We start from the raw sequence: 18,047 nt of genomic DNA, 5'->3' as shown, positions 1-18,047 counted from the left end.
GCTCCAACCTTCCCCTCTGCCTCCTCTTTTTTTTTTAACTCTTTTTCTCCAGGATGGCAAGTCATTCCCTGAGCATGGGATCACCCTGTCCCCATGGGTCCCCCATCAGTTCTGGCACCCCAGAGCTGTGGCGGGTCCCCTGGGCATGCCATCATGCCTTCACGAGCACAGCCCCCCGGAGCCGTCCAAAGAAAACCATGTGGTTTTCCAAGACATTTACATGCAACTGAAGATGCCTTCATCGTCGGTTTCAGTGGGATTAGGCAGATTAAAGCAGCATTTAATTTACTGATGTAGCAAGAAGTGGCTGTGAGCTGACCAGGGATGAGCAAAGCGGTGACCTCGAGCTGCTTCTCCAGCCCTGCTCTCAACCTGGGCAGCACCTCTGAGTTTTGGTTTTCATCTGTGAAATGGGAACAGAGTCGGGGAATGATTTGGGTAAAGTACTGCGAGATGGATGAAACCCATGCTATTAATGCCCAAGAGCCATTTTTATAAAGCAGAATGGAATCAATTCTCTCCCTGCAGAACAAGACACATTGGAGCATACCAAAAGCTGCTGAATTTAATTAAAATCATACTATTGTGTTACATTACTCATCTCTGGAAAGAAGCACCTCATGCTGTGCCAAATTTTAGACACGTCCTCTGAAAAATTATGATTTGCTTTTATTTGTGGTCTGGAACTTGCAAAAATTCTCACAAGATTAATTCTGATAGAAATTCAGTGGGGAAACAGCAAGCTACATCATCAGATAACACAAAGATGATGATTTTGCAGAAGAGTACTTATGGCATTTAGCACAGTGCACTGCACAGTGCCCAAGGGTTAGCTGCATGCCCTGCTTTATCTTTAGCTCAAATCTGAACTGAGTATTTCTGGAGACTATGAGACAAGAAAATAACAGCCCGTATAATTTTATGTTTCAACACATTATCGCATTTTTTTAAAAATTCCCATGTACCAATGCTTTGCTCAAGAAAGCAGTATGATTTTCTCCTCACTTCAGCTCCACGTTGATGATAACAGATGGATAAAATCAAAAGGGGAATCCAGAAACATCTTTCTCAAAAAGAAAGGGGAAAAAACCTCCAAACCCTCCGGGGTAACAGCACAACCAATCACTAGGAAACGATTTGGCCCAGGTCTCTGACTCAGAAGAAAACTAGATTTGAAAACGTTGTGGTTGAAAATCAGTGTCAAGTGTTGTGAGCGGGGCCATCGGCAGCCCTCCCCCTCGCAGTGGGACGTCCCCGTGGCACTGGTGCCACCAGGAATCGCGTGAGCAGCAGGTTGGGGAGGAGGGAAGATGCTCTTGCCTCTCACGTGCTCTGCCAAAGCCCAGCACCAGGGACTTTGCACCCACCGTGGAGGGATTCGGCCAGAGCAGCCAAGCCAAGCTCAGGGCACCTTCACTCCAGGCTGGTGGCACTGCTCACCCAGGGAGCAGAAAGGTAAATCACAGCCAGGATGTAACAGGGGTGATACACCCCATGGTATTTAACAACATCCCCATGAGGCTCTGCAACAGCCTAGCTTTGGGAAACACTCTCTTAAAACAAAAGACACACTCTTAAAACAAAACTCTCTTGCAACCCTGCATTTTTAACTTGTAGCAAAGCAGCACAAGGAAATCTTTCAGTAGTCCGAGCAGCAGTTTCTCTGCTGCACCTGAGCAGCTGCAATCCTATGAAACGCACGCCAATAAAAACAATTAAATAGATATTTCTGCCTGCTTCCAGACCAGTGCCAGCACTGCTGAATGTGCGCACAAAAGCACCACCAGCACGTCCCAGCCAAGCGGGGTCCAACTCTGCAACGTAAACCAGCTCTACGTGGAGCACCTGGGCCGAGCGGCACTTTCTGTGGCCCACAAGTTAAAAAACACATGTGCTTCCCCCCCCTCTCTGGTGGGGTGCAGAAAGATGTGGTTTGTCGGAGAGCACCTGAGTGCACCTCTCCCCAGGCACAGCCCACGGCGGTGCCTCCAGCCCTGAGCCCTCCTGGCCCCCAGTACCAGGATCCCCCCACCTCCAAGCCCCCCTGTTTTGGACCATCTGAGCCCGAAACCCTTCTCCACACTTGGGGCAAGGATGGCGTTTCAGAGAGACCTTTCCAGCACCTTTGATTGTCAACCTCTGCACTGACCCTGCACAGGAGAGAAAGCTGTTTATGCCTTGTTGTCGCACCCAAAGGTGAGATGGTGTGTGGGTGGCCAGTGGCACAAGAGGGACCCCCAAGGGAAGTACTGCACAGGCAAAGTCAATGAGAAATCACAAGGCAGGTGCACCCCAAAAACCAGCAAGCCCCACAGGTGACTATTAAGCAGAGCTATGCACATCAGAACTCCATCTTCATTATGCAAAGCCGATGGTGGGGAGGGGGCAAAAGAAACTGCCTTTGCTTTCATTAGCAGATGCTTATGGGGTGACCTCAGCATCTCCCAAGCCTACAAAGCAGCCGCACAGGAAAACATGTCAATGATATTTTTCAGACTCTCTGAGGAGTAAGTCTGTGAGGATACATACTTGCCAAAATAAATGTGTTGAAAACGTTTTTTAGCTGGAAAGGAACTGCTCTTAGCCAAGGATCCTGCTTAGTGACAATGCAAGAAGCTTTATGGTCACTCTTAAAGAAGATCTGTGTGTGTCACAGGAAACCATCTCCACTCAACCCCCCGCCTGGAGGTCTGCAGCTGAACCTCTTTGGATTTGTCCTGGTCAGGACTGGTGGTCAATTCCAGGACTGGTCCCAGTTCCAGACTCCCTGGAGCACAGAAGAGTGCTGCACAGCAACCATACCTATTTCCAGCCACGGATTCCTTCCACAGCCTTCTATATCCATTTTATAGCAACACTCACAGCGTGTACAATGGATACACAACAGCAGTAAAAAAAATAATGGGCAGAGTGCAATTACAGAGAGTGCATTGGCAATGAATAGAACAGTCCTTGTAAAACCAACCTTACAGGAGAAGAGGTCCGGTAACTACCTTCCTCACCAGAAGACACTTCAGGACTTAATCGTTAGCAACTTTAATTGCTTGCCATTTTCACACACGGCTGGATCCGCCTCCTGTGTTGAGCTACTATCCCCAGGGGCAGGGAAACCAGAGACCAACTAGGATCAGCATGAAGCCTCCATCATGCTGCAGCATCTTTGCAAATCCCACAAAAGATCCCTCCCTAACTCTCTTCTCTCCTCCAGGAAAGTCTCCTTGACCAGATATGCCAGGACTTGTGCCATCCCATCTTTAGCAAGAAGTGTGTTTTGCTGGCAGGATCACAAAGTCTCCTTTACAGGGCCACCCCCACTGCAAACATAAGGGTAACCCCGCACCATATTGGGGCTGAAGTCAGATGGGGAAATGGATTAAAGTCATGAAACCTAAACAAAACTCGAGGTTTAACTCTGAACTGGTGGATGAAGCGCTGAGGAGTTTCCAGACCAAACACAGCTGACCAGTGCAGCAGAGACATGCACATCTTGCAGGGCAGGGGCTCGAGGCTGCCTGCGCAGGTCCAGCTCCATTTGCCCCCGCTCTGCTCCCCTCTCCTGCAGGCAAGGCACTGCGCCCTGGGGAATGCTGCTCCCTCCACACAGCAACAGTACAACCCCGTGAACGGTGCAGGCGGGACACTTGTGACTCTTCCTTCCCATCCCTCCTCCCTCTCACCCACACACACATCCTGATATTATTGGCAAGCCGTTAAGTACAGGAACTTCAGGGGCTGATAATGCTGCAAACCTCATTTTGAGCACATCAGCCTGTTTTAATAGTTTACCTAGGTGAAGCTGAGCAGCACTGAACTTCAGTCAGCAAGGTATGGGGTTTGCAGGCAAAACAGGGTGGTAGGAAAAGCTCCTCTGGGTGAAACCCCCACTGACGGGAGGATGCTCGTGTGGCTCATTTAGCTGCCTTGAACTTGACTCGAGGTGGCTCCAACCTGGGCTAATCCCACTGTTGAGCTTCTCCCCTCCCAACTCACCATCTGCATTGTAGAGATGGGTAAAATGGAGACGTGATGGCCTGGGTGGTGGTTTGCACTCACAGCAGGGTGCCTGCGGGCACCCCAGCCCCGACACCCGCTCGGCACCGGATCTGCCGGGGTAAGGGGCACCCAGGGGCTCTGGCGAGCATCAGGACCAGTGCCAGCCCCCCACCCTGGAGAGCCAGGCGGGTTTCTCTCCTCCACTGATGTGTCCCAGCCTCCTGTAAGCAAAATAACAAATCCCAGCTCCTAACGTACAGGACTTTCAGGGGACTTGCAGGCGTCCAAAGTGCCATCACCTCTCCCAGAGATCAAACCTGCCCCACAGCCACTGGCAGCTCCCAGCCAAGGCCTTGCCCTCCACTGCCAGCAAATCTGCTCTGTCACCTCCCTCAGGGCATGTGACGTACAGAGGCTAAATGCCAAGAAAATCAGCATTTTGGCTTGTATTTATTTATTTGTTTAAATGCAAGTTAAACCTCAGCCCAGAGTGATGGGCTGGCCTTGATGGGAGGTAAAACTAATGTCACTTATTCTTCCAACCAGCTGCCCCCAGGTAGCTGTGCCATGCCACTGACCCAAGGGGGTCCTGCCTTGGCCCCCAGGATGGGGAAAACACAACCATCCCCTTCTCCTTCCCTCCACTGCCTGGCCAAATTGCTGCCACTGCTCCTATGGGAAACAACCTCTTGACAAATAGGATTCACCCCTCCTCCCCATTTGCAAATGTTTTTAAATCTATTTTATTAAGTGCAGTGCCTTCTGAAGCAAGTCACTTAGAGGTTCAGTTCATATATAAAGGATTTACTTAGATTAAGGGCCTCAGTAAAAGGCCTTTGAACATGCTAACTCCTTCACCGTTTTCAGATGGTTTCACTGTGCACACATTAAAAATGCATGCAGGCAGCATGAGCCAATATTCCTTAACCTCCTGCTTTGCTTGCAAAACTCTGCTTCCAGGAAAAACATAGATCTCGGGGAGATGAAAAAACACATGCCCCCTCTGCTCACAGCCCATGTTCAGCCCGCGGAGCTTCCTAGCACGAGGTGGACGATGGCCGGAGCCTGGAGGATGCCGGGATGTACCACAGGCAATGGAGAACAGCCAGGGCTGCAGCAGAAAATCCTTAAGGAAAAAAAAAGCTTGAAGGAAAAAAGCCTCCTGGTTTATTGGGACCTGCAACAAGAAGTCCTGTTGTCCTCCAGAGAGCTGAGTTTGCTCGAGAAAGCTTGGGAAGGGAATGAAAACTCATCATCCAGAGCACAGGAGAACCTTTGCACAGCTCCCCTGTACAACCACGCTGCTTCTGTCTGCTGCAACATCCTCTCACCTAACTTGGAAGCATTTAGTGCCAGCCACTGTGAGAAACAGGGTAACGGACTCAACTGGCCATGATTATACGTCTGCAGTGGAAACTTCTGGCGTCCTGACTGCAAAATAAAGGCTCCTTGCTCAGAGACAGTCATGGATGGGCAAGGGGCATGGTGGTAACTTCTCACTGTGACTGCTGACAGTCCTCCAGACAAAGGGAGGCAAGTATGAGAAACAATAGCAATTAAAGAAAATCCCCTCCTTAGCTGATGGGCAATGCTACACAGTGAGAATCTTTTTCTTTGTCCCCACACACAGCCCTGTAAAACAAGAAAAGGATGAAAACCGCAGGAAAGAGGTATTATCACATTACCACAGAGCCTGTGCTTCCAACGGAGATCAGAATGCAGCGCTGCTGAAAGCTGCCTGGGCCCACAGGAGCAGGCAGGTCTCATCTCCATCAAACCAGGTGAACAAAGCCACTTCTCATCTCCCCACTTCTGAGAGGGGAAAATAAGACACACAGAGCTAAGGGATTTGCCCAGGGCCACCTACGGCACCTGGGGCAAAGCCAAGATCCAAACGTAGCTTCACGCACCTGCTTTCCCTTCAGCACATGTCTTTATCCACATAAGCATCTTTCCTCTGAATGCCTTAAAGAGAGAAAACACGCTAGAAAAATCTAGGACGCACCAAGAAGCCTCTTACCATTGAGGCACTTATTATGCATGGGGCACTACCCAAAAAATAACTGAGTGTGGAGGTGGTGGTCCTTGCAACTACACGCTTCTTTAATTAGTGGGGAAACATCTTCCGTGCTGTTTGTACAGCCTCGTGCGAGAGAAAAATCTAGTTTTGCAATCTTTAGAGGCCATCACCTGCAATGAGGTCAGTGATGCACCATGCTGGAGGGTGACACTGGTTTCTGCAGGACTTCCAAACCCTGCAACTGGGACTAGAACGGAGCAGGAGGAGGAAAGACTCAGCACGGGCTGTAGCTACAGCTGCAACAGATTAAGCCCAGCCTTAGCAGTATGCTGCAAACAAAACATTGCATTCAAGATCATTTTTTGCCATGTTTTGCTGCTTGTAGCTTGTTTCTTGGAAGAAATACTCCGTCTCCTCAACATAGCTATCCTGATAGCTATCTGATTTACTCTGTGAAACGGTTTCTCTGGCAAGGCTCATGTATCCAGAAATTATTAGACAGAAAGACTGTTGGTTTTTTTTTCACTGAATAGCATACAAGATTGATTTTTATCTTCCTACCCTACACGCCATGAAACTTATTTAAGGACAAGTAATAGGCTTTGGGATTTATTTCATTCTTAATTTGCATGAACCTGATTCTTAAACCCCAAAATAGGAGTTGGAGCAGAGCCACATTCGTGCTATGGGGCTGAAGACCACACAATCCATATCCTATCCTAATCATACTGTATTTACCATCTTTTTGAGCACTGTGTCTAAGCCAGCAAGACTTTTCTCATTTATTTCAATGGCAGCATCTTCGCTGGAGGAAGGAAGGGTAGGGACCCCAATCGTCAGTGGGGACCCCAGTGAGCTGAGGGGCAGTGGTGGCCAACATAAATCCCTTCGGGGAGCCAGAGCTGCTGCTGGTTCCCACAGATTAAATTAATTCATCTGAGATTAGTTTCTGTCATTGAGGCTTTTGTGATGGTATAGTATGAAATCATCTAATTAAAAGAAGAAAACATGCAGAAATGGAGAAAGCAAGGGCTCTCTGACTGCAGGGGACATGATTATGGGAGGGGACACCCCTGGGGGTGTATTTTCCAGCTAACAGAGCAACAGCATTTTCTGTTCTTGCAGAACTGGCAATGGGGAGGAAAAGCAGGGTTAATAGGAAGGAAAACAGTTAGAAGCAAAGACCCACTAAGCTCTGTGCTATTCTTGTGTAATTATGGTGCCAAAGGCTTCCAAGATAAGGGATTTCAGTGGGAACTGTAAACGGTGGTTGTAAAATGAATGAGAAAAAGCCACATATCCACAAGAAAAGCAAAGCCTCCCTGCCCCTGGCTCCCAGCTATAGCCCATCCCTGGCAGCAGGAGACCTCAACAGAAACACCAGCGGTTCAGCCAAAGCCTTCCCAGAGGACAGCCAGCTCATTCATCCTCCAAACTGACACCAGGACCTCCCTGCCTAGGGAAGGGCTTTGCCAGGGGTGACACAATGCAACCTCTTCCAGCCATGCCCCGAGATTTAAACCCAGGCCTTGTAAAGGCACTGCAGCCTCTTCCATGGCTCCCTGCCTCCAAACGCCTTGGATGCTATTTTCCCTTAAAATAATAATCACTGCAGGCTTCTCCAGGACTCAGGGCTATCCTTAATAATAAATAGTCCTTAACTTACAGCACAATTTATTCCTCAAACCTTCGCCCCCCCTTAATCTCCCCCTAGTCCTGGTGGGATCTGTCAGATTGGAGTTTAACAGATGGGAAGGCTCAGAGTTTGTTTTACACGTGAAAAGCTGCTCCCCTCCAGCAGTATCAGTACAGTTAGGGCAGTGAAAATAAGTTCAAACAATGGAAATCGTGGTGTGGGGTGGTGGCAGCAGGGCTAGAAGTAAAGCCAGGGCCCCATCCAGCCCACATCCCCAAAGCCTGGCCCCGGGATGCACCCACAGACCAGTGCCATGCTACACCCTGACCAGAATAGCAGCAAGACATGTTCTGCAGGGAGAAAAGCAAATGTGTTCTATAGCTGGTGGGGAAAAAAAAAAACAAAACAAAACAAAACAAAACAAAAGAAACAAAAAAAAAAAAAAAAAAAAAAACAAAAACAAAACCAACACACACACAAAAACCAACAACCCCCAAAAATGTTGGAAAGGTACTTTAGGCTGAGAACTCTAACTCTTCCCAGTTATATCTGTGGTCCTAATGAGAAGATGTTGCCAGATTAATAATAAAAATTCACACTAACAAGAAAACCAATTGCAAACCAATTTTGCAGGGAATTGAACAAAGACCAGGATAATGGCTCTGCTTAATAGCGTTGTCTGCTGGTTTTAATTCCTTCTCCACTGCTCCTTCAATTAGCAGAGGAGGAGAAGTGCTGGCAGCAGGGCAGCCCACCCTGGGTGCCAGGGCCAGGTTATTTATTAACCCCCCACCACCCACTCTTCAATGATGTGCCTTTGTCAAAGCCAAGAAGAAATTTCCCAGCTGTTAGTGACTGAAAGGCCACCTGGGCACTTCTGCACAGACCAGGGAGCGGGGACGGGTGGGGACAGTGGGGTGACACCACATCTCCCGCTTTGCTGAGGTCCCAGTCCTCAGCTGCGCAGCCCCTGCAGAGGGGACCTGAACAAAACCTCCAGCAAGAGACACAAAACCCCCACTCTGCTACCCTCTCCAGCAGGCATATTGCACACAACTCATGATATTTGCACTTATTTTATTTGTAAACCATTCCTGAGCAGCCTGTGAGGCGTTTTTACAAGTACCCTACCTACATCCCAAAGGCATCCTTGATGTCTGTTTAACCTTAACGTGTGTAGCTTCTAAAGAGCCTGATGTGACTAAATACTAGGAATACGGATAGGGAGAGAGAGAAACATTATTTAAAGGATCATATTGAAAGGATCTTACCTAATTCCTTTGGTTTGAGCAATACTGTGGAAGGAGAGTCTGGACACTGCAGAGATCACCTGGAAACAAAAGAAAAAGATGCTGGTGTGCTTACAGACGACAGAGGAAGGTTTGGTGGGGACTCAAGGACCTGCAGCTCAGTACTTGGACCTGAACACCCACTGAAATGGGGGTGCTCCAGTCTTCCCCATCAGTGTCACAGTACATCACCATCAGGGCTTGGAGGACAGTATCAGTGCAAACATCACTTTTGGTTTTACTACTGAGCATAAAAGGCATTTAACCCTCAGCTATAAAGATAGCCATGACCTGCTACAGTAGGTTTTATGCAACACTGAGAACCATTGAAAAACCTCTCTTCCTTTATATTTTATTGCAAAAGGTTTATAACTCCTTTCATCTCTCCCCACAAAAAAAATGATGTTATTGAGGCAAACTTTCCAGGACTGAATGGGTTTGATTTCTTGCATTTTAATAAAGATGCATCATCAGTTTGTCAGAGGTGAGTGCAGACCATCGCCCTTTTCTGGCAGAAAACAGCCAGAAGTGATTCAACAACTAAATATTTTCATCAGCATTGCAATCAGGAACAGTAAAGCCACCAGCTTTTTCTGAAAACTCCCAATTTTGCTGGAAGTTTAAATTGCTACGCAGAATTTTCAATGAAGACAAACAAATGGGTTTAGTCCCTTTATAGATATAAAACATGTTTTACTCTTGCTCATATTCACCATTTCAAAGCTAGATTGAAAAAACAAACCTATTATTTTTGGACTGGTTTCCCATCCACTGGAATGAATAGAGATGCCTGCATCCAGGACACAGATAAAGGACTTTTTGAGCCGTCCCTGCTGTCCAGGGCCCCCAGCCCCCCAGCTCTCCTCCAGGCACACAAACCCCAACACCATGGGGGCTGTGACTGCCTGGAGCTGCCCTGCACCCAACCCAGCCATGGGGCACCCCTTGGTGTTGCTTTCTTTAGGGCCTGTGTGCCCCCCACGGAGGGGTGCATCCCCAGCTTGCTAAGCCACCTCCGGATCGGATCGGCCAGCCAAGGCAGCACGTGCCCCAAGTGAGGAAGGGCCTGACTTCTCTGCTGGGACTAACGTTGGTACTTGAAGCCTCTCTCCCTCTCACCCAGAACATCAGTCGGAGTCGCGTCACGGATCCTCATGCAAATCCTTCCAGCTGCAAGAGGCATGCAAAGCACCAGGCTCATTCTGGGGGGATGCACAAACATGGGACTGCCCTGGAGCTCCTCTTTCTGCAGCAGATCCTCCTCCAAACTCTGTCTTCTCCTCCACCCTTTTGCAACCTTCATCCCTCTAATTTTTTCCTTTCTTTTACCACTGTCATCAATTCCAGCCCAGCTTTCAGCTGCCGGTGCCTCACATGTGGACCCGGAGCTGGGGCTGCAACAAAGGAGCTGCCACAGTTTGGCATTTAGTAGTTGACTTTCACATGGAGAACAGGGATGCTGAATTATTCAACAAGGTCATTGAGACTCTGTGAATGTCAAAACTTGGCCAGGTTTCTCCCTAGTATAAAATGTCACTAGTGGAAGTTCAACGCAGAAAGGAGCTCCTGAGCAAGAGGGAATTTTCCTCGCACCTCAGAAGCCTTTATTGCCCCAGTGCAATGCTTCTGACAAAAAAGGGCTTTGCCAAAGCATCCTTCCATGTGCTTTTTTTGTTGTTGTTTGTTTGTAAAGATGTTGCCCCTGACAGTTCCCTCTAAGCAGATGACGTGGGTCTTTTAATTAGACAAAACATTACTTTTGCTACTGCCGTCATGAGCATATTTTGGCCTATTTCTTACTCTCAAGAGCCCATCTGGATAGCTACCAGACCATCACCCATGGCACGCCTGGTTTTACAGGGATGCCCTGGAGCCATCGATCACAAACCATAATTACTGTGCAACTAGAAGAGAAACTGTAAACTTTTGCAAGCAGAAATTCAGTGCCACGAGTGTAAATGCAGTGAAGTTCCTCGTTTTACTGTAATCTAGCAAAAAAGTAGCAGGGAGGAGGGTTGGTTACTTAAGGAAAAGGTGCTTCAGCCATGTGCTCTCCTGCCAGAGAGCTGCAAGCTCCCAGTGTCAGCCAGTGAGGTTCCCACCTCCGTTTTGGGGAGGTGTTAAGCAAGGCTGGCTCCCCGAGTCCCTCTCACACCCCTATTTCTGGCTGGCCTCTCGTTTGCTCTGGCTTTGAGGAGCATCAAGCAAAGAGGCGGCTTCTGGCAACGTCAGGCTTCAATGAGCCAACCTGCTCTGGAGAAAGCAAAAGGGGCTGAGCCCCTCGGAAGGAGAAAGCAGCTCCGAGTATGAGCTCCATGTGAACCATGTCCCCCCACACTCTAAAGTGCATGCTGTCATTTCAGTCTGAAATTTTAAATAAGGTTGGCTTTGCCTTGGAAATAACATGAAGAGCAAGAGGAGAAAGCAGGTTAAAACGTAACTGGGAGTCAAAGAAATCAGGTCTTACTCCCCAAGTTGTCAGCAACTTAAAAGACCACTCCAGGCATGTTACTAAATCTCTCTGTGTCGCAGTCTCCCGCCTCTCAAATCCTCCCCAGTTTGCAAGAGGAGGTGGGACTGAGCTCATCAGCTCCAGGGCTCATCAAGGCAGAGCTGCGGCACAGAGCATCGCTGCTGGGGAGCGGTACCTGCAAATGCCAAGCCCAAACGGGGTGCAGAGGCCCCACTCCACGGGGCTTAAAATAGTTCAAGGGAAGTCCTAGACTGATTGAATGAGTCCCTTCTGTCGTTAAAGTACAAAAATCAGTTTATGAATCAGACTGTTATACCGCAGGGTTTGACTTCCAGGAAATTTAAAAGTGCACTGTTCTCTATGCCAACAATTTTTGCTTTGTTCTTTTATGAAAAGCCCCAAGCGCTGAACATCCTGGCACATCAAAGCCCAGGACCTGGTTCCAGTGACGAGCCAGCATGCACAGACACGTTCGCTTACGCTTAGGCTCCCAAATCAATGCTCAGGTACACAAGCAAAGTGACCCACTTTGAGGGATTAGGTACAAAGAGCCTCCATGAAGCTTGGCATCTCTGAAAATGACTGAACTGTAACTGTCGCAATACCAGGGAGTATTTTTCCAACAACTCCTGTTAAGGCAGTAGCCAAGAGCAAGAAAAGCCAACTGCAACCCCAGCTCCTCTTACAGCTCCGGTGCTCCAGCCTGCCAGCCCCCAGCCAGGGAAGTGCTTAAGCATGCATTTAAGGATAAGTAATCCTTTCAATTTCAACAGGATTAAACAACATTCTTAAAAGTAAGCCAATCCTTAAGTGTTTGCTAAACTGTGTCTCATTTTCCCTGTAAAGCAGCTTCTTATTTGCAGAGAAACCCAGTCATATTTCCTGCCACTCCCGGCTATCGTTTTCTGTTAGGCCAGGCAAGATCCGCGTTGTTACGCACCCACGCAGCAGTTGGCACAAGGAGTCCCTGATCTCATCTGAGCCTTCTGCAATACAAGGACATATTAATACAACTAATACAGATGTGACACTAATTAGAATTTTAGTTCATCGGTTATTTATACCTTCTCTTTCTTTTATGGCAGCCTGGAAACGCAGATGCTTTGTTTCCCAAGGCAGATGGTATAACCAGAAAAGATTTCTTGCCGTGGGGTAGCAGCACCCTTCAGACTGATGCTGATTATTTCATAAGCTCTGATCTTTGGGTTTCCCCTCTTAAAACTAGCCCATTGCTCAAAACCTGGAAGCGGGTAGAACTGCTGCATCCTGGACGTGCTCCTGGAGCACACCGGGAGCTGTGAGCAACAGCTTCCAAATTTGCTGGTCCCTTGAACCACGCGTGAAAAGGCTACAACAACCCAAACCATGTCACTCCCAAGTGCCATGCCACTACACCAACTGGGGCAGCATCGGGGGCTCTCCCAGCCCCGTCCTGGGGGAAAGCACCCTGCTCAGCACCGCCCGACGAGGGGCTTAGCAAAGTCATCTGAACACGTTGGTTGGGAAAACTGCTCTTTTATCTGTGTGTTTGTCTTCCAGGAGAAGGAGGGCTGTAGGTTTAAACAGCAGGGGCTTATGCAGATTATTATTATTATGACTTCTTCACCTATTTCTCAATGCAATTTCCTCCAAGAAAACTGCATTCAGCATGCAAACATTTCCATAAAAGCTAGATACAACATCGCACTGACAATAAGATGCCAGAAACTGAGCTACAAAGGTAGGCATTGCAGGTGATGTACAGATAGACTTTCTCTACAGTCGACCTGCAAAGGGTTAGTGGGAAATTTCTGGTGGTTTCATCATGAAAGGTGAGGGATGCCCTTTGCATTCCTCACGTTCCAGTTTGCCTTGTATTTATAGACATGAGCTAAATCCAACCACCCAGCTGATCATTTACCGACCAGCACGCCGCACGGGATGAGATCATCCCTGTGAAGCAACAGAACCAGGAATGAAACTTGAGGGCGGGACATATGATTTCAGAGGCTGAGCATCAAAGCTCTGATGGAGACCCTGATTTAAAAAGGCACCAAGTTCTGTGCTTCATGGGAAGACGAAATAAAATTAAAAAAAAAAAAAAAAAAATCAAGCCTCAAACTGGGTCCTCAGATTCACTGGTCACTTTGCAAGAAACCAAGATGAGTAAAGAAATGGGATTTTGGAAAGAAAAAACAAATCAAAAGAAAACAAAACTCTCCACCACCATAAGAAATCCACCATTTTTCTTCTTCCTTACTACCAACACTTTCTTTTAGGAATTACGGACTTAAACATAAACTAAAGCAAAACAAATTATTATGCTTACTGCTCTTCTGTTTCCTCCAGCACTGTTTATTATTGATGGTATCTCTGTGCATCTAGTAAACTCTCAAATAAACTCTCTCCTTATTGGAACAAACAAACTGACTCAGCTGGGCTGGAGAACACTTTGCATATGAGGATCTGCCCAGCTCTGTGCTCCCAAGCGCGGCTGCAGAGCCCAAGAGAGCTGCTGGGGGGGGTTACAGCCAGGCTCACAGCCCGGGCAAGGTCCTGCGTTCCCAGAACAAATTAATATTTACTTCTAAGCAAATCAGGAGCTCTGCACAGCGGCGATAAGTCTGGTCAGAGACCTCAATGCTGCCACCTCTGCACAAACGCTTCTGCAGAGGGAGGTGGCTTCAGAGCCTGAAATTACACAGAGTAATTGTGTGGTTTGCCCCTAAACTCATGGAGGACGAAAGAAATCCTCAGGCCAACCACCCCCAGCCTCACTGTGGGTAGAAACCTGACCCCAAATTCAGAGACAAGCTGGTTAAATTATTTCTGAGTTGGATAATGGCATCCAATAGTAAAAACACTGATATGAAGAGTCCCAGGGACAAGGCTAAATTAAAAGCAGCCCTGAGAGCAAGTAGGATTTGGCCCAGTTGCCTCCAGTTTGTGGTGCTGGAGAACCCAGTATTTTCTCCCGCTGGTGCACGTGGCAGTGGGCAGCGAGGTGGCTGATCAGCTCATGTTTGCTTTTCTCCTGCTCAGGAACATCCTGGCCCACCCGGGGCATTTCCCAGCACTTTCCACCCAGCTGCACACACGCACCGGGCTGTGCACAACCAGGACCTGGTATTTTGCAAACCAACACGTCACCTGCAGTTTCCAGCCTCCCATCTCCCCCATTTCCACATGCCTCTCCTATTATTCGTACCTCGGCTAGACCAGCCCTGGAAACTCAGCATAGCCAAGCCCCGAGTGCAAGAGCCAACACAAAACACAACCTGCTCGCTCTGGATCACTTATTTGTGCTCCGTGTGTGCTATTGCCTAGTGAATAAACCTACAAGACCTTAGACCTTACAGTGTGTGTGCAGCGAGCACAGCAAACATTAAACCTACAGCTGCCTTCCAGCCCTCTCCCCAGACATGGGGCAGCCGGGGCTGCTGTCACTTCAGCATCCTGCAAATCTTGTGGGGAATTCCTTAAATCTACATCTCCTGATACGACCTGGTACCTGAGAGCAGCATCTCTGCCTGTGGCTGTGGCCGGAGAACTGCAGCCCCCGGCCAGGCAGGAGGAAATCAGTCTGCGGTGCGTTATTTCATTAGGATGCCAAGAGTGGGCAGAGCCCCATTACAGCATCACTTTGCTTTGATTTTTCCTGCACTCAAGGCTCTCTCTCCTGTTGGCTGGACCTCATCCACCCAGCTGGCTGCTAAGGACAAGGGTTATTAAATAATAACCTGTTTGAACAAGTGGCTTGAGCCTTCCCAGGGTCTGCCTGAACGCTTTGCCCCGCAGCTCCTCTCTGCCCGCCCGGGGATGCCACGGCTTTGTCTCCCGATCCCACTCGTGCCCAGCGGGAAGGCAGCGTGCCGGGGAAGCGTGGTGGTTGCTGGCACGCAGCCTTTGGAGAGGCGTTGGCTGACTGGGATTTGGCTCACACACATTTGATAAGGATTTTAAATCAAAGCCAGGGAAGCTCTGCCATGACGGTGTGTCCAGGCTTCCCTCCCTGTATTTCACTACAAGGACCATGCAACAGAAGGGGAACTCTGTGACGGGGGTATGGTAAAGCCTCTTCCCTCCTCCAACAAAAGCCCATTCCAGGGATCCCCGACTGCCCCACCCTTTCGATTTCTTTAAATATCAGCAACTTGTGGCATTGCTATGGAGCTGCAGATGAGCTTTAGAGCACCCATCAAATCAGAGCAGATGGAAGAACCATAAATGTAAAACAAAACCCACTTGCCAGAGCAGGTGGGGAACAATAGAATTGCTCAGCTTCCAGCACCCCTTTGGGTTTGCTGCTCCCTTGGCCTCAAAAATGTGTGTGCGGCATTAAGTGCTGTTCTCAGGGAAGTAGAAAATACCATCCTAAAGCCCAAACAGTGGTTTGGTGGAGAGCTGACTGGGAATGCGGGAACTGTGTGCCTCACCAGGCCTAGGCTGGACATCCAATATGCAAACTGGATGCAGGAAAACCAGGTACATGCTGGATTTTGCTTCCGAAATTCAACAAGGAAGGCTGGACATACACGCTTCTTCCTTTTCTAAAGGGAACCTTGGTCATGGAAGTAGCAAAGGGTTAAAATAATTTCAAGTGAGCATCTGACACAGATTGTCCCTGAGACCTCTTAGCCACAGTTCAGAGTGCCTGTGTCGGGCTGCGTTATAGAGCCGAGCGATTACACATCTCAAGATAACGAGGTTAAGCCCTCCAACGAGAGCCCATCATCAGAGACGCACTTTCCAGGTGAAAAAATCTTTACTAAAACCAAAAACTCTCCTGAGAAAGCACAAAGAAGACACACCAAAGTTCTGTGCTATCTCCCTACAAGGCAGCTGGGGAGGGAGGGACTCCCCAGCAAGACTGCCTTCACCGGAGCATTCACCAAAGAAAAGCTGGAGTATGTATAACATTTTTTACAGACCTGACTAAAAAGGTCAAAAATACATTCTCAGCCAGCCCAGCGGTCGACACAGTGGTTGGGCACCAGAAGTGTTTCCCGGGGCCAGCAGCACAGGCCAGGGGTGAGCCTTGCCACACTGGGGACACTGCAGGGAGGCAGCCTGGAGCATCCATGTCCCAAACCAGAAATCCTTTGCAGTTGCAATCCGTGGCTGCCGTATCCTCAGGGAACCCTCACAAATCCATATCTGATAAGCACTGGATTAAAACTTCTGTATAATGAAAGTGTAAGTGAGCTCAGTGCTCTACACCCCCTCGCTGTCCCTGAGGCTTCAGGAGGGGGAAAGGGGCAGCGTGGCTGGGGGAGCACCCATACCACCCCACTAGTGCTGGGCAGCATCTCCTGCCGTAACTGCAAACACAATGAGAGCCCAAAAGCTCCCCAGAAGCAGGAGGAGCTGGGCAAAAAATGGCCTGATACAGAACAGTCATCCCCAAACGGGAGGGAGAAAATCCCCAAGGGAGCAGAATGGGAGAAGCAGATTTTTCTCCTGGCTGCTGTGCTCCCCACAGTGCCGCTGGCACTGCCAGCAGCACTCCAGGGAGCAAGCTCCATCTACGGATCAATCCCAGATGATAAATTACATTAGAAAAGAGGAGATGAACAGGACCCTGGGAAGAGAAAGGAAAGGGTGCTTCTGGACCTGACCCTCAGCTGCTGTAAAATCACCCCTGCTCCCATCAGCTGCTCTGATTTACAGCTGGACTCTGCCTGTATCAGGGCTCTGGTAACTCGGGCTGGTCCCAGGGCTCCGGGCAGCTCCTCCGCTTCCAGAGCGCTGCCACGCCGTGAAGCCCATTAGCTGTAACGTGCTGCTCTGAGCACCACTGCCATTACACTCTATGTGTTTGGCTGGTCCTTTTAAAACAGGGTTATTAAACCCAGCATCACTTAGCATTAAACCCATGGTTTGGCCATGTTACATGTTGGGGATGCAAATATTAAGTCACTGGCAAAGCCTCTGCTGATTTCCAGTGGGAACAGGACTTGTATCATTTTAACACGTTTATTTTGAGCTCTTTGGAGCCGGCATAATGTCTGCTATCATGCAGCCTTACAACAGTGGGCAGTCACTGCAAAACCAGCAACGTCCCCTGAAAAGGAAGAAGAGAAGAGTAACTTGGGTGGATTTATAGCTACTGGCAGAAAAGCTCTGCACCATATCACACCATCGTAAACTTCCCAGATGCACACAGCCCCTCTCCCATATTTAAGACACCAATCTATCTTTTCCTATTACAGAGCAGCTGAGTATCGGAGGGAACATTGTCACACGTCTCTTCAGGGACCCTAAACCCCGACGTCGGTGCGTAAGGAGGTGTCTGTGCTCCTCCATCCCCTTTGTGATACAGATGTCCCATCCCACAGCAAACACACCAAGCCAGGACCAGGGTCCCCTCTGCTTTCCCAGGACACGGAGAGGGTGCAAAGGCAAGAGAGGGCAGACGCAAAGCAACTCAACACGTAGAAGCATCAAAAGCTCCGAACAAGCCTGTCTGGGGTCTCGCAGTGCTGCTCCCCATGCCGCCCACAACTCCCAAGCACAGAAATTAATGTCCTGAAACTATAGTGCTTTCTTTATGCTGCCGAGTTCCTTTAATACAACAGCAATAAATACTTATTCTGCTACTTAATAGCCTCTCTCCTCCGACACGGATGCTGAGCTGCTGTCTCGTTCGGTTACTTT

General features: G+C 48.7%; 1 protein-coding gene across 6 annotated transcripts in view; it reads right to left on the bottom strand.

Annotated features, from left to right (window-relative positions):
- The window catches only part of VAV2 (vav guanine nucleotide exchange factor 2), a 148,878-nt gene that overhangs the window by 43,839 nt on the left and 86,992 nt on the right, over positions 1–18,047 (bottom strand). For all 6 annotated transcript variants that reach the window (XM_042786718.1, XM_042786719.1, XM_042786720.1 and 3 more), the window contains exon 3: positions 8,921–8,979. In XM_042786718.1, the coding sequence (XP_042642652.1) occupies positions 8,921–8,979 (59 nt within the window). The remainder of the gene's footprint in view (positions 1–8,920; positions 8,980–18,047) is intronic.

The sequence above is a fragment of the Tyto alba genome, unplaced genomic scaffold, assembly GCF_018691265.1.
Source record: "Tyto alba isolate M040663 unplaced genomic scaffold, T.alba_DEE_v4.0 Super-Scaffold_11, whole genome shotgun sequence".
NCBI lineage: Eukaryota > Metazoa > Chordata > Aves > Strigiformes > Tytonidae > Tyto > Tyto alba.
This window is presented reverse-complemented; position numbering and strand designations above follow the sequence as displayed.